Source organism: Acanthaster planci, linkage group LG19, assembly GCF_054643075.1.
Source record: "Acanthaster planci isolate LZ-2023a linkage group LG19, COTS_SCS, whole genome shotgun sequence".
NCBI lineage: Eukaryota > Metazoa > Echinodermata > Asteroidea > Valvatida > Acanthasteridae > Acanthaster > Acanthaster planci.
This window is the reverse complement of record NC_141795.1, coordinates 96,087-109,045: the sequence shown is the minus strand read 5'-3', so window position 1 is coordinate 109,045 and position 12,959 is coordinate 96,087. Positions and strand designations below refer to the sequence as shown.

The 12,959-nt window shown below is 39.9% G+C and overlaps 1 protein-coding gene across 1 annotated transcript; it reads left to right on the top strand.

Annotated features, from left to right (window-relative positions):
* The first annotated feature begins 393 nt into the window (after positions 1-393).
* On the top strand, positions 394-12,364 carry LOC110973710 (uncharacterized). The gene is made up of 10 exons (XM_022224730.2): positions 394-592; positions 2,409-2,505; positions 3,984-4,155; positions 4,614-5,119; positions 5,414-5,540; positions 6,825-6,930; positions 7,526-7,604; positions 8,394-8,503; positions 10,386-10,542; positions 10,949-12,364. Exons 1-10 carry the CDS (start codon positions 483-485, stop codon positions 11,063-11,065), a joined length of 1,581 nt encoding a protein of 526 aa, XP_022080422.2. The 5' UTR covers positions 394-482; the 3' UTR covers positions 11,066-12,364.
* The last annotated feature ends 595 nt before the right edge of the window (positions 12,365-12,959 follow it).

Here is a 12,959-nt window from a genome sequence, read left to right as displayed (position 1 = left end):
GGTTTGGGGGCTTCTATTCGATTTCAGAGTTGATAAAAAATTATGGATGAAAAATGAGTTTAAGTGCCTGAGAGAGATGGCATTTAAAATGTCTGCGTGCAGGTTTGGAGTTATCACTTTCCGGGGACTGAGTTTGTGTTGTTTGAATAATAAAAACTCTAATCGGCTAACCCACTAAACATTTAAAGGATGGAAAGATTAGGCACAAGACAATAATTTTATTTTGTTTGAAGAACTTCGGTTTTGATTTTTTTTTAGCCCTGAACTTTGTAGACATTACACCGTTTTCAATGGGCTTAAATATGTTCACTACATAACAACCACGCAAAAGCTTCAAGACTGCGCTTCACACTCAAATGGCATTTTAAATAGCGCCCTCAAGAGGTGTATTCCTGGAATCGCTTCGCGCGCACATTACTTCACGCCTGTGTAATGCATACAACTATGAACTAAGGTTGAGTAGAATTTTAAGCCAAGGATTTATGTTGAAAATGGCTTCCCAGAGTAGTCAAGAAAGTGTTGGTTCCAGACAGGGAAAAGTTACCACAATTGTCCCTGAGAGGTCGCGGTTTCCATCCAGAAGACGACTGGCGTGAGTTGATTGCTAGGCCTAACATGCTAACAATGCTGCTGAACTTAGCCCCGCTAGTGTGGCTCGGATCACTCCCGATTTATCCACTAGTGGGGCAATACTGAACTGTACTAGGCTAGGCCTAGTTCATTAGCACCCTGTTCCTGTCACTCTACAGACTTACTCGGCCTATAGCTTTATAAGGAAACAAATTCTACTTTTTCGAAATAACTTATCTAAACAAGTTGTTGGTGATTTCCTCTGTCGTATCAGAAAGAAAAGAGAACAGGGCTTTTGGTTTTGAGGGAAAGTTTTGATAGAATTTTTGGTAGCGTACATGACCGCCCTGAAGAACTAGCTGTGAACATGGTGAATGATAAATAAGCGAATGTAGTCTGGCTCCTTGACCTGGATGTAGGTTTGTTTTGATGGTTGCACTACACCAAATATGCGCCCATAGTAAACAGTGCATAATTGGACCAAAATAGCTCCACCTGTTAACTATCTTGTGAAGAGGTTGGCTTCCGTTTTTTCCCTGGAAATTCAAGATTATTGCCAGAAGATCACTTTTCGTTTCAATTTCTTGGGGGTTAGCCATGAAAATTCTTATGCACCTTTGAATGAAGATACCCCCAAAATAGCAGTAAAAGTTTTACTAAAACTAAGCACTCTTTTCTGAATGTAGCTGTAGCCGCCTGCTTCTATTAGCCAAAATAGGCCTGCAATTTGGGGCTTTTTGTGAAAGAAATACCACGAACTGGAAACTATCACTCCCAAATTTGGAATTTATAGAAATATTTCTATGATGCCTCCTGATTATGGCCTGTCATTGTAAAAATCCCATGGGATCACAAAACTCGGGTTAGAAATTTGAAGTTTTCTCTCTTGAATATTGTCAAAATTTACCTAAACTAGGCCTATCAGGATTGAGTAATGGTTCCGTAAGGTCAAAATGTTAGTTAGGTCGAGAAAGTGTACTTTGTTTCCTTATTATAGGAACAGGGTGCTAATGGTAATGAGCCCCACTAACATGGCTGAGAACTAGTCTGACCATGGTCTGACATGTCCGTGTAACTTGGGACCCTGAAATCGCCTTTTTAAACAGTTTGACATGGTTGGATGATAGAAGGGTCCAAGTACCTTCCATAAGCTTTAGCTTCCATTAATTCATTGCACTCAAAATAGTTCCTACCCCGAATCAAATCCCTCCCCCCATGGTCTTTAACCCCTTCACGCTGGAACGCGGCTAGAGCCGCCGTAAAAATTGAGATCGTCAACCCGCTTTTCAGCTGTTATTCTCGGCCCACGCTCGAACAAACACGGTGAAAGAAGGCAGACCCTGGCTCTTGTATATATGGTGATTGGCTTTTGTGTGTAGCCCAGAAATGAAAAGCCGAATTTGCATCATAATCACCAGCTTCACAATAGTTCCCACTTTGAAAAGAGGCAACGGGAATGTGGAAGTGTGAGTAGAGCCGCATGCCACCTTACAATCAGCCTTTTCACCGTGTAATTCAAAGTGTGCAGAGCACGCAGGGCCACAAACTGAGAATTTGTGGTTTGGCAGGTGGCCTTCATGGCCAAGCGAGGCTGGAATTCTTGGAGTCGGCTTTCAGAAAGAAATTCCCGTTGTCAAGGGGTTAAACTGTCTAAGGCACCCAGCTAAGGATCAAGTGAGAATCAGAGATTCCAATAATGATGAGAAAGTACTCACATTTGGGAAGAAAAGATTAATTTCCCCTTCAAATCGGAAGATTGAAAAAGGATGAGTATAGTGCCCTGGTTGATGGGTCTGGGGCATGCTTTTATTTGAACTTGTTGCTTTTTTGTTGCACAGGAAGAGGCAAACCACCTTACGAGCATTCACATTTGTCCGAGATTGGGATGTGAGACAGTCACCGTTAGCATCGGTCCATAGCCAGCCAGCCGACAAGGTACTTCCATAGGGGCTAACCAGATGGAGACACTACGGTTTTGTCCAAATTACTTGGCTGTAAGGGTGTGAGGTTCAAACATTTAAATGAAGAAATATTCAGTTAATATTCACATATTTTCCGAAACATTTTGAAGAACCTCCTTTTTCCAGGTTTGACACAAATTGACGTGATCTGGCGTTGGACCTGAGTAAATGTCCATGCGTTCCTCCTAATTGCATAGGGATTGTTTCCTTTCCTCATCCACCTACAGTTTTCAGGGAAAATTTGAAAATTCAAACTAGAAGACTTGCTTATATTGAATTGCCCCTTACATCGATCTACATTTATACATTAGGCTGATCATGTGCATTGTTGATGAACTATATACATACGTAAACACTGAGGTACATGTACGCAATGGTGAGCCTCTGTAATGTGTTGTTTAAACATTTAAAAAGTATGGGAAAGTTCTTCTAAACATTTATCAAATAAAATGTAGATTCTACCCCTTACTTGGCTGCAGCTGAAAATTCCACATGACTCTATTGGAAGTGGCTAGCCTATGGCCACAAACATAGACTCATGTGTCATTTCAAACCACAACCAAGTACATTCGATACGGACTTGGCCTAAGCAGAGAAATTTACTAACATCTCTGACTGTATAGTCGCCAGGTTCCTTATTTCGCTACCTATTGTCAAGTCTGATTGTTTTTCACAGTAAGTGGCGAAATTAGGGACCTGGCAACTATACCGTCATGGACGTTAGGCACTGAAAATATTTCCTTAGCAGAACACGGTTCCAGTCGGCAGACTAGCTAAGTGCTCATTTTGGCAGCAACTTGTTTCGTTGTGCCGTGCTAAGTATAATGTATAATGCTTGTGAGTGGTAGTTTGGTAATTTTTTATTAGTGTGTAAATTCCTGCCAAGTTAGTTAATGTGCTGAGCAAGGCCCAATTTTATCAAAGAGTGAATAAAATTCCATTCTTAGAGAGATTTTGTGATAGGATGAACTTGGACATTATTAGTAAGGGTTGGATGTTAACACGTTTAAACGTTTAAACAAAAAAAGTTCCAAATCTGTTTACAGATTTTCCCAAACGTTTAAACAGAACCGCCCCTTTGAGATGTTTGACGTTTTAATTGATGCAATCTGGCATTCATTTTTATTGTAAACATTGCCTGTAAAATGTGATCTGATTTTTGATCTGATCTGAAAACACTTTACTGCTCGGTTATATCCAAGGAATACCATGAATTCATCACCTGAACTTTATGTCAACTATTGACATCATATACAGTTTGTTGTTTTAAAGTTTTCAATGACACCATGCTAAGGGTCGGACGTTGAAACATTTAAACGGTATGGGAAAGTTTTCCACATGTTTTTCATATTCAAACATAAATTCCCACTCTTAATTATTAGAAAAAATGTGATGTAGAAATGTAAATAATTTGTTCAAAGGTTTGATCATTTATGTGTTTATCTCCCTCAGTCGGAGGATTCAGCCAGCCCTGCCCGTAGTTCTGTCACCATCTCACCATCTCCCCAAGTTAGCAGTCAGGCTGCTTCCTTGTCTACGTCTGGTAGACCTAGAGTGAGTCCAGGTCCCATCATCATAGCCAGTCCCTCCTCCAGGACTCGCTCTGGCTCCACCCAGAAAAGACGTGAGACTTGCACTTCTCATTTTTTGAGATTAACTCCATAAAGTACACTGTACCAAATTTGCCAAGATCCAGCCCGAGACCTCAAATTCACTGCTTTGTCTTAAAATTCTTTGTTAACTGCAGCAAACAGTCTGCCGTAGCTGTTCCAAAGAATTTTGGCTCAGTAATTCAAGATTCTGCACCTAGAGAGAAGCGTGGTGTGTGCATGTGCTGTAAGCATAGTGTGGTGATCATATATGCAGAAATTGATTTGGGCAGAGAAATGAATTTGCTCTTTGACAAAATGCGGACTGTGGAGTTATATTGCTGTTTTTACAGCTGCTGTCAAACTTGAATATTCTTGAATATGCTTTTAATAAATGCAAGTTAACTTTTCAGTACAACACAATTTCCGTTAAGCCTTACATCAGTCCATTATTCAATTCTTTTGCACCCTTATTTGACCCTGTCTCTGATAGCACCATCCTCGCATCGCACAACTCGTCATGGTTTGGCTTCCACCTCTGCTGGAGGTCATGCAACTGCCCAATCAGGAGAGAGCATGATGCAATCATCCACAGTGGGCAGGGCCACCCTCTCTGAACCCACTGGTCCATCAGCGACTTCTACCCCGGCTTCGGGGGATCCGGGCCCGTCAAGCGAGGGTGCTTCACAGATGTCTCTGGATGAGGACAGCTCCCTGACTACATCTGCTCAGACGGGCCCACCCACCGGTCACTCCAGTCCCATCACCGATGGCTCAAGACCGACAGTCACCTCTGAACTTGCTTCTCAGGAGAGACCGGTTATCGCAGCCAATCCGTTAGTGATGGACAGCCCGACAGCCAGTTCCACCCTTTCGCAGCCGGTCAGTTCCAGCCCAGCCCTGTCCATTCAGAATTTAGGTCAGAGACCTTCAGACATGCCAAGTGTCCAATGGAGAGTAGACCACAGTCAATTCACCACACCAGGTGAAAAATCAATGGTAGGTTGCTCAGGATAACCCACCTATTTCCACGTGTTTAGAAATTTTGAAGTTAACAATTTGATGTTTTCATGTAAGCTGCTTTGAGATGTTTTCACATGTAAGGCAGTTTATAGAAACTGTTATTTCAACATACATTGGAGAAGAATTTCATTTTCCTGTTGTTAATTTCAGTTTAATTTCCAACTTTCTGCCAAACTTTGGGCCTGCTGTTCACTTCACACCATCAAAAAGTGAAGTAATGACAGTTTCAAAGTGTATTCCTTTTTGTCTTTCTTTTCTTTTTTGTGTCAGAGCATCATTGCAAAAACACCAAAGAGTGGCCCAGTTGCCAGACACGTAACTTCCAGAAGACGTAAGCTGTCCCCACCACCAGAGGGCGACAGACAACAGTCGATAATAGCGCCGGGGGCCAAGAAAGGTATTTTATTAAAGTGTAGCTGCAATGAATTTCTCACAGACACAAATTTTCTAATTCTTTGTACTCTTCTTTAAAGTATGAAAACGTGTTTTCATTCCTCTATGATTACATGCATTAAAACTTGCACTTTTAAACACTTTTAAAAGTATGCATGCTTTTCTAGACAACTGAGGGCGCTGTTGCTGTGCTGTCATCCAGGGAAGACATGGTTCATTGCACAGGTTTTTCTTTTCCAGTTGTGAACCCAGAAAATACTTACTGAAAATATTTCTGAGAAAGGGATTGCTGCTCTCTTATTACTGTGCTCATAAACAATAGTGAATCTGCTACAAAAATGCAGAACTTTTTGTTTCCAGACCAATGCATCATTGGGGCTCTTCCTGAGATGACATCATGCTTTTGGTCATGAATATGGAAATATGCTCATTTGCATAAAACAAAAAGGGCACAAAATACCCTTTGAAACAGTGAAATAAACATTAGAAATAAGTGACACAGAAAAGTGCCTTTTGAAGGTTTGTATTAAAAGAAACCGATTGCAGCACGGCTAAGTCTTACAAACAATGACTGCCTGGTCGCGTTATTTTTTTCCTAGGAAAGTTAGGGGTAATTATCATATACGGGCGTGGTTAACTGCAAGTTCGATCAGGTTAGGGGAGAGTTAGAAACTATTATAAAATCATTCTCCAACCTGCTAATTCCCCACCAAGAAGAGAACTCTCTCTGTGGTTCTAAGTAAAATACTCAGAGCTACCATTCAAGTCAGCCAGAAAGGCAATCTTGTGTTGTTTTACACTTGTCCCCTGTTATGAATATTGTCCCCAACCTTCCTAGATGGAAAACGCATGCGCAACGGTTAAGATACGCCCATTTTATTATGATTACGCCTAACCTTCCTAGGAAAAACAATTTACGCTGCCTGGTCTGTGTGACTAGTTTTCACCTCTCATTTCCTGTTATCTGTGATTTGACTCAGCATTTGACTTGTTACTAGACTTTCTGTTGACTCAGTGACACTTCACAAATCTCAATATGTCGTCTTGAATGGGTGGTGTTTAGGATTCTTCCAAAGACAAAATCCTTGTCTTTGGAAGAAAACCTTAGAACTCTGTCACGTTGCACTGTGGCCAAATTGTACAAAGTTTTGAATTTCACACATTTCTCAGCTTTTCGTTTTCACCATGGCAGAGGTTCCAGTACTATTTACTGTGATAAATGAAAAACCAGGAGAGTCAAGATAGTAATTCAGTTAATGTATTATAGCATTCTTTTTTTTGTTCACAGCAAAAGTGCGTCTTTGGGCTGGTAATGGTCGCCGTCGCCTAGCAACTGATGTAACTGATTTAGATATGGTGTTGAGTACGCTGGAAGACGTGATAGTTGATTACAAGTTAGTCTTCATGTTAAGTTCCGTCTACCTTATAAGTATCTCTGCCTGAGCTGCTTTGGGTGGTTTGAAAGATACGGTTGTGTGTAATGCCCATGTCAGAAAAGAATCAGGACTATTGAGTTGCTACACAAAGTAAAGTTGAGTTGGGGTGTTAGAAAAACTGCATTGACGTACAAGAGGTTACATATCACTTTGTCACCTGTGATTAAAGTAGCCTGTTATTCTTTGGTTCTGGGTACTTGTAACTGTACGAGACAAACACCAACAAGAAAATGATTGGTAAAGACCTCTTCAGACTTTTTGTTCTTGCTGCGAATGGTGTCAGATTGTGAATTAAAACTTACAGTTGCTTTTTCTTTAAATGTGGTAAAGTAGATAAATTTCAGATTTTTAACCGAAGTTAAGCACACATTTCAAGTAGTTGGTTCTTGAACCGTTTTTACTTTTAAAACTTTTTTGTTTATACTCCTAAACAGTATATAAGGTTCTAGAAACTTATCTCAGAGGGCCTGTCTGACTGACATTCCACAATGACGACTCGAAAAATCTCAGCCAGTGTGGACAAAAATGAATCCTGATTTGTTTTTTCTTTCAGACAGAAATTGGAGTCTGCATCCCAGAAGCGGGCATTGACCAAGTTCTTCTACCTTATGAAGAAGGAACTGACTAACAAGGTTGGTGGAAACCAGATTCCTCGCATGTAATCAGGAATAAAACTTCTACAAAAATCTGAAAGCATCAGGAATAATATTTACAGAATTTTTTCAAGTCCAACTCCCAGTGACCAGTACATAAACATGAATCCCGTATGTAGACACCAAATCCCATGCAGATTTTTTTTATTTTTCTGAATTCCACTCAAAATACCTTGTGACGTTTTGCTCATCTTTACAAAAATGACTGCATAGGACTTTTGACAGCAAAGATGATTTGAGAAATGTCTTATTTTACTATTCTTTGGAAAGGTGATAACAGTTGTTCTATTCGTAATCCAACTCCATTGGTATTTTAGCTGGAAATCCTGCAAAATGCAACAACATACATGAACAGAGTCCCAATTGGCACATTTTCCAGCTTGACACATGTATTTGGATCTTCCTGCTTTTTTTGGCGGATACAACTTTTTTAGGAGTTTGTAAGTATTCACCATGTGGTGTTATTAGTTTGACTGAGAGCTGAAACCTTTACATCCGTTGTCAAAGTGAGAAGCCTACTCAGTGTAACAAGATGAGGTCAACATCTTCAAGGCTAAAATGTCTTGGGAGATGAAGCTACCGGCCTGCTCAGGATTGAACAGTGATATGCATGTAGTTCAATGGGACTAGTATCTGCTTCATGTGCCCAAGACAACAGGGTCCTATTCACACAACTGTTGCATATTGTTGTGCCGGGCAGGGTTTTTCTCAAGCTCCTTCAAAACTTTCAACCAAGAGATTCGTCCTTCTTCTCCTGTGCGTCCTCAGATTGACCTAGGTCAGGAGTACAAAGTCTTGAAGAGCGGCTTGACCCGCATGACGGCAACCATGAGAAAACAACGGAGGAAACTGTTGTTACTGCAGCAGGAGAATGCAAGGTGAGGGAACGGAAAGTTAGTGCTGTGAACAGCGAGTACTCCCATCAGAACTATCCTTGTCGGCTGAGGTTTATGCATCTGTATTTGTCATGCACTGATTCAGGAATTTTGAGGGGAGGGGTTCAAATCCTTTTGAGCTCTTGGAGAGTAAATGAGTTTTTTGATGCGAAAATAGGCCTTTTATGAATCCTTTGATTGTTCTGTTCCAGATACGCATTATTTAGGTTTCACTTTTCCAAACACTTTTTTTAAGAGGAGAGAAAGAGGTTTATGACTAGAAGTGGTGTCAGCATAATTTTTGGTTAGCATTTTTTTTTGTTAGCATATATTTTTTGTTAGCATATATTTTTTGTTAGCATATATTTTTTGTAAGCATATATTTTTTGTTAGCATATATTTTTTGTTAGCATATATTTTTTGTTAGCATATATTTTTTGTTAGCATGTATTTTTTGTTAGCATATATTTTTTGTTAGCATATATTTTTTGTTAGCATATATTTTTTGTTAGCATGTATTTTTTGTTAGCATATAATTTTTGTTAGCATATATTTTTTGTTAGCATATATTTTTTGTTAGCATATATTTTTTGTTAGCATATTTTTTTTGTTAGCATGTATTTTTTGTTAGCATATATTTTTTGTTAGCATTTTTTTTGTTAGCATATATTTTTTGTTAGCATATATTTTTTGTTAGCATATATTTTTGTTAGCATATATTTTTTGTTAGCATATATTTTTGTTAGCATATATTTTTTGTTAGCATATATTTTTTGTCAGCATATATTTTTTCTTAGCACATTTGTTGGGGGTACTGCCTCTAATTCTTAGCCAGAGTTTGTATTATCAGTGTGAGCAAAATTTGGGGATTGTTACTCTCATATGCCGGGCCAAGACTTCAATGTCTTCTCTGAGTTATATCAAATCTTTAAAGTCTTCTCTGAGTTATATCAAATCTTCAAAGTACTTGATGTTTCAGAACAAAATACCCTAGATGAGCTTTGAAGCTTTTCATTGTGATGGCAAGTTAGGTAAAGAGGTTTTCGGTAGCACCATACAAGGCCGTCTCTTTTTTGAGTATGTGTAATTCTGAAAAGAATTGGAGGGTACTCAACATTTTGGACGGTATGCTCTGTCTGTCGTAGGAGACAGAAGAGAAAATCGTACTTAACGGTGATGCAGCAACAGACAAGTACTTCTCCAACAAAACAATGATTTTCAACATACATTACTTGAAGGTGATCTTGTACATCCCAAACTCATAAAATTTGTCATCATTTTCATGAAGAGACAAATTTGGCCAAAAATCATCACTTTTCAATTTTTGTTTTGTTTTGACAAGTCAACTAAACCATCTGTTGCCGACAGCTTGATGAAATCATTTTGACAAAATCTATATGTGTCCGCCAGATCGCAATAATATCCGCAGGACAACTCAACTAAAACGCATTTTGCAGTTTCATGAATGATGAAGGGACAAATGTGTTCTCCTCAGAGATTACGTGAAGCAATGCAGAGCAAAACTTGACCCGCCTGAGTTTTTTATTTTTATGAAGAGACAAGTGGAAGACAAGACACCAAGCTGTACACAAATGTAACATCTGGCACGTGTAATGGCCAGAGCACGTGGATTACCAATACTATTTCCCTAGTGTCTGAGTCTTCATAAAGGAAGGAGTTTTACGTTAATAGGTAATCCTTAATTGCAGTCAAATTAAGGAACTGACAGCACAATTTCGGACATTTTATTGCTGTTTAAGATATATGCATTTGCGAAATTTACTTTATTTCTTCAGCACCGTTTTCTCAGAAGTTTAGTTTTACACTGCATGACGAAGTAAGGATGAGGAAAGTGATGTTTTTCCCCTCTGTTCATAATCCACAGACTCAACAGTCGTATCAGAGAGCTAAAGGACAGTGCCATGAACAAGAGAGACAAGAGCCAGGAGATGGCGGAGATCAGCACGTTCTTGGGTGACTTACAGCAATTTCATCAGGACAACATAGAACCTACGAGTGGAGACAAGGGCGAAGCCCAGCTGGTAAGTTACTTGCTGTCTGCTCCACACATCGGCTTTATGGAAGGCATATGGGGGGAAGCAATTACTTTATTGGAAAGAACCTTTGAGAGAATTTTTCTTCAGCATTGTAAGAAGACATGAGGAAAAATTCAGATCTTTTCTAAATTTCAAGGGACCTTGACATCGTATGATTACGGGGAAAACATGCCAGTTTTTGGTTTAATGTTCATTCATTTATTTCTTTATAAGAAAATGACCAGTTGAGTATATTCCCTGGCCACTGGCCAATGCCCAGGCATCTAAGCCTTGTCTAACGTTCATTTGTTTTGGCTGTAGATTTGATTTTTGTCCAGTATTCGCAACAGTCAAAAGAAACAGTTGATTTGACCATGACTTCTGTTCTCTGTTTTTTGGTCTTTGTGTACAGGAGTTCAGCAGCGAGAATATTGGCCCTCTATTGGCCAGTGGTCAGGCATCTTCAAGATCGGAATATAACCTGAGGTCAGTGAATGACAAGCTACAGCAATGGCTGGACACTCATTAGTGGCCTGTAGTAGCCAGAACAAGGGACCTCTACTGACCAGTGCCCTAGCATCTTTGAGATCTGTGTCGTATCTTATTCCCTTGGATGAAAATGTGCAGAAACGACTGGACTCATCACTGGCCTGTAGTAGCCAGTGTGATGGCCTTCTACTGACCAGTGACCAAGCATCTTTGAGATCTGTGTCGTATCTTATTCCCTTGAATGAAAACGTACAAAAACGGCTTGACTCATCACTGGCTTGTAGTAGCCAGTGTGATGGCCTCCTACTGACCAGTGCCCAAGCATCGTTGAGATCTGTGTGTAATCTTATTCCCTTGAATGAAAACGTACAGAAACGGCTTGACTCATGACTGGCCTGTAGTAGCCAGAGTGGTGGCCTTCTACTAACCATTGACCAAGCATCTTTGAGATCTGTGTGTAATCTTATTCCCTTGAATGAAAACGTACAGAAATGGCTTGACTCATGACTGGCCTGTAGTAGCCAGAGTGGTGGCCTTCTACTGACCAGTGACCAAGCATCTTTGAGATCTGTGTGTAATCTGTTGCCAGTGACAAGCTGCAGAATGTTGAGATTCCTGGCCATTCATTAGTGGCCTGAAGTAGCCATTGGTGACCTGTGCTAGCCATTCTCCAAATGTTTTCATGTTAGGGTGTAAAATGAGACTGATACGTGATCAGGACACCCGTGAAGAGGAATTTATTGGCTGTTGCCCAAATGATGTCAGGAGTGGAGGCAACAGGTGTGAATTGTATTATAGCCATAATTAAGACCCTGCAGCCAATACCCTTGCATCATCTAAGTTAGTGATTGGAAGTCTTTGATTTAGCTGGGCGTTCAGTAACAGTGCAGTAGCCAGGATTTTTGCTTCAAAGTTGCAATCTTAAAGTTGACAGTTTCGGTTTGGAATTGGCAGTGTTTACTTGTGATAAACTTTACATGCTTGAATGAAACTACCTAATACTTCGTGAAAATCCCATGCAAAAGGTTGCCGTGGCCCTTTGAGTAATGATTTGCATCTTTATACTGTGTATTCATCAAAAACAATTTGAAACAAGAAGGTAGGAAATATTGACAAAAAAATCCCTGGTAGAATAATTGCCTCCCTTTCATTTGAATATGTTTTGTTGATGTTGTTCCCTAAGAGAAACTAATCCATGTCGGCACTGTTTAAAAGCAAGATATGCCAAGTGTAACATAATTTATGTACATGTAAAATAATGTGATTGTTTAACAGTGTTTAAGATTTTCCAACATGTACTTTTCTATGCAGGAAAAAAAAAAGTTAACTGTTATGCGAATTTAGTGCAATTTCCAATTCAGTGTTTGTGGTTTCCCTTGAAGTGTAAACCAATGCTGGAATTACATTCCCCATCATGAAGGTTAAATTCCCAAGCCAAGAAAAACCTCCTAAATGGATTATCCTGACTGAAGCCCTCGTAATTTTAAATTTTTTCCTTAAAAAAACTTATCAGAGCAGATGTAGTGCTCAGATATTTACACCTAAGTTGTTGCAGAGCTGTACTTTGGAACCCAAAATTTAATGGCTGTTCTTCATGTACAGCATGTAGCTGTAGTGTGCTATTTGTCCATGTGCACTGATGCTTAATCACCAAAGATCGTATAGCGCCGAAAGCGCTGCCCAAAAGACGTAATTACCATGGGCGCCATTTGAGGAAGCGTTACGCCTGCGCAGTTTACGGTAATGCTTGGGCGCAGGCTCATTAGGTGCGCGTGCCCTGCGCCTGTGCATTAATTTGCATTGCGCAGGCGTATCGCTTGCTTAAATGGCGCCCATGCGATTACAACGTTTTACGTGCATTCACGGTGAAGTTCGCCATCTTGCGCCGCTTCGCGGCGCTATACGATCTTTGTTAATTACCACTTTGGTTCCAA

What these genes read in the sequence shown, in the direction of transcription:
- LOC110973710 (XM_022224730.2), top strand. Translation starts at nt 483, where the DNA reads ATGTTGAAAATGGCTTCCCAGAGTAGTCAAGAAAGTGTTGGTTCCAGA. An exon ending in ATAGCCAGCCAGCCGACAAG is followed by an intron (nt 2,506 to 3,983) that starts GTACTTCCATAG and finishes TATCTCCCTCAG; the next exon opens with TCGGAGGATTCAGCCAGCCC. An exon ending in CTGCAGCAGGAGAATGCAAG is followed by an intron (nt 8,504 to 10,385) that starts GTGAGGGAACGG and finishes CATAATCCACAG; the next exon opens with ACTCAACAGTCGTATCAGAG.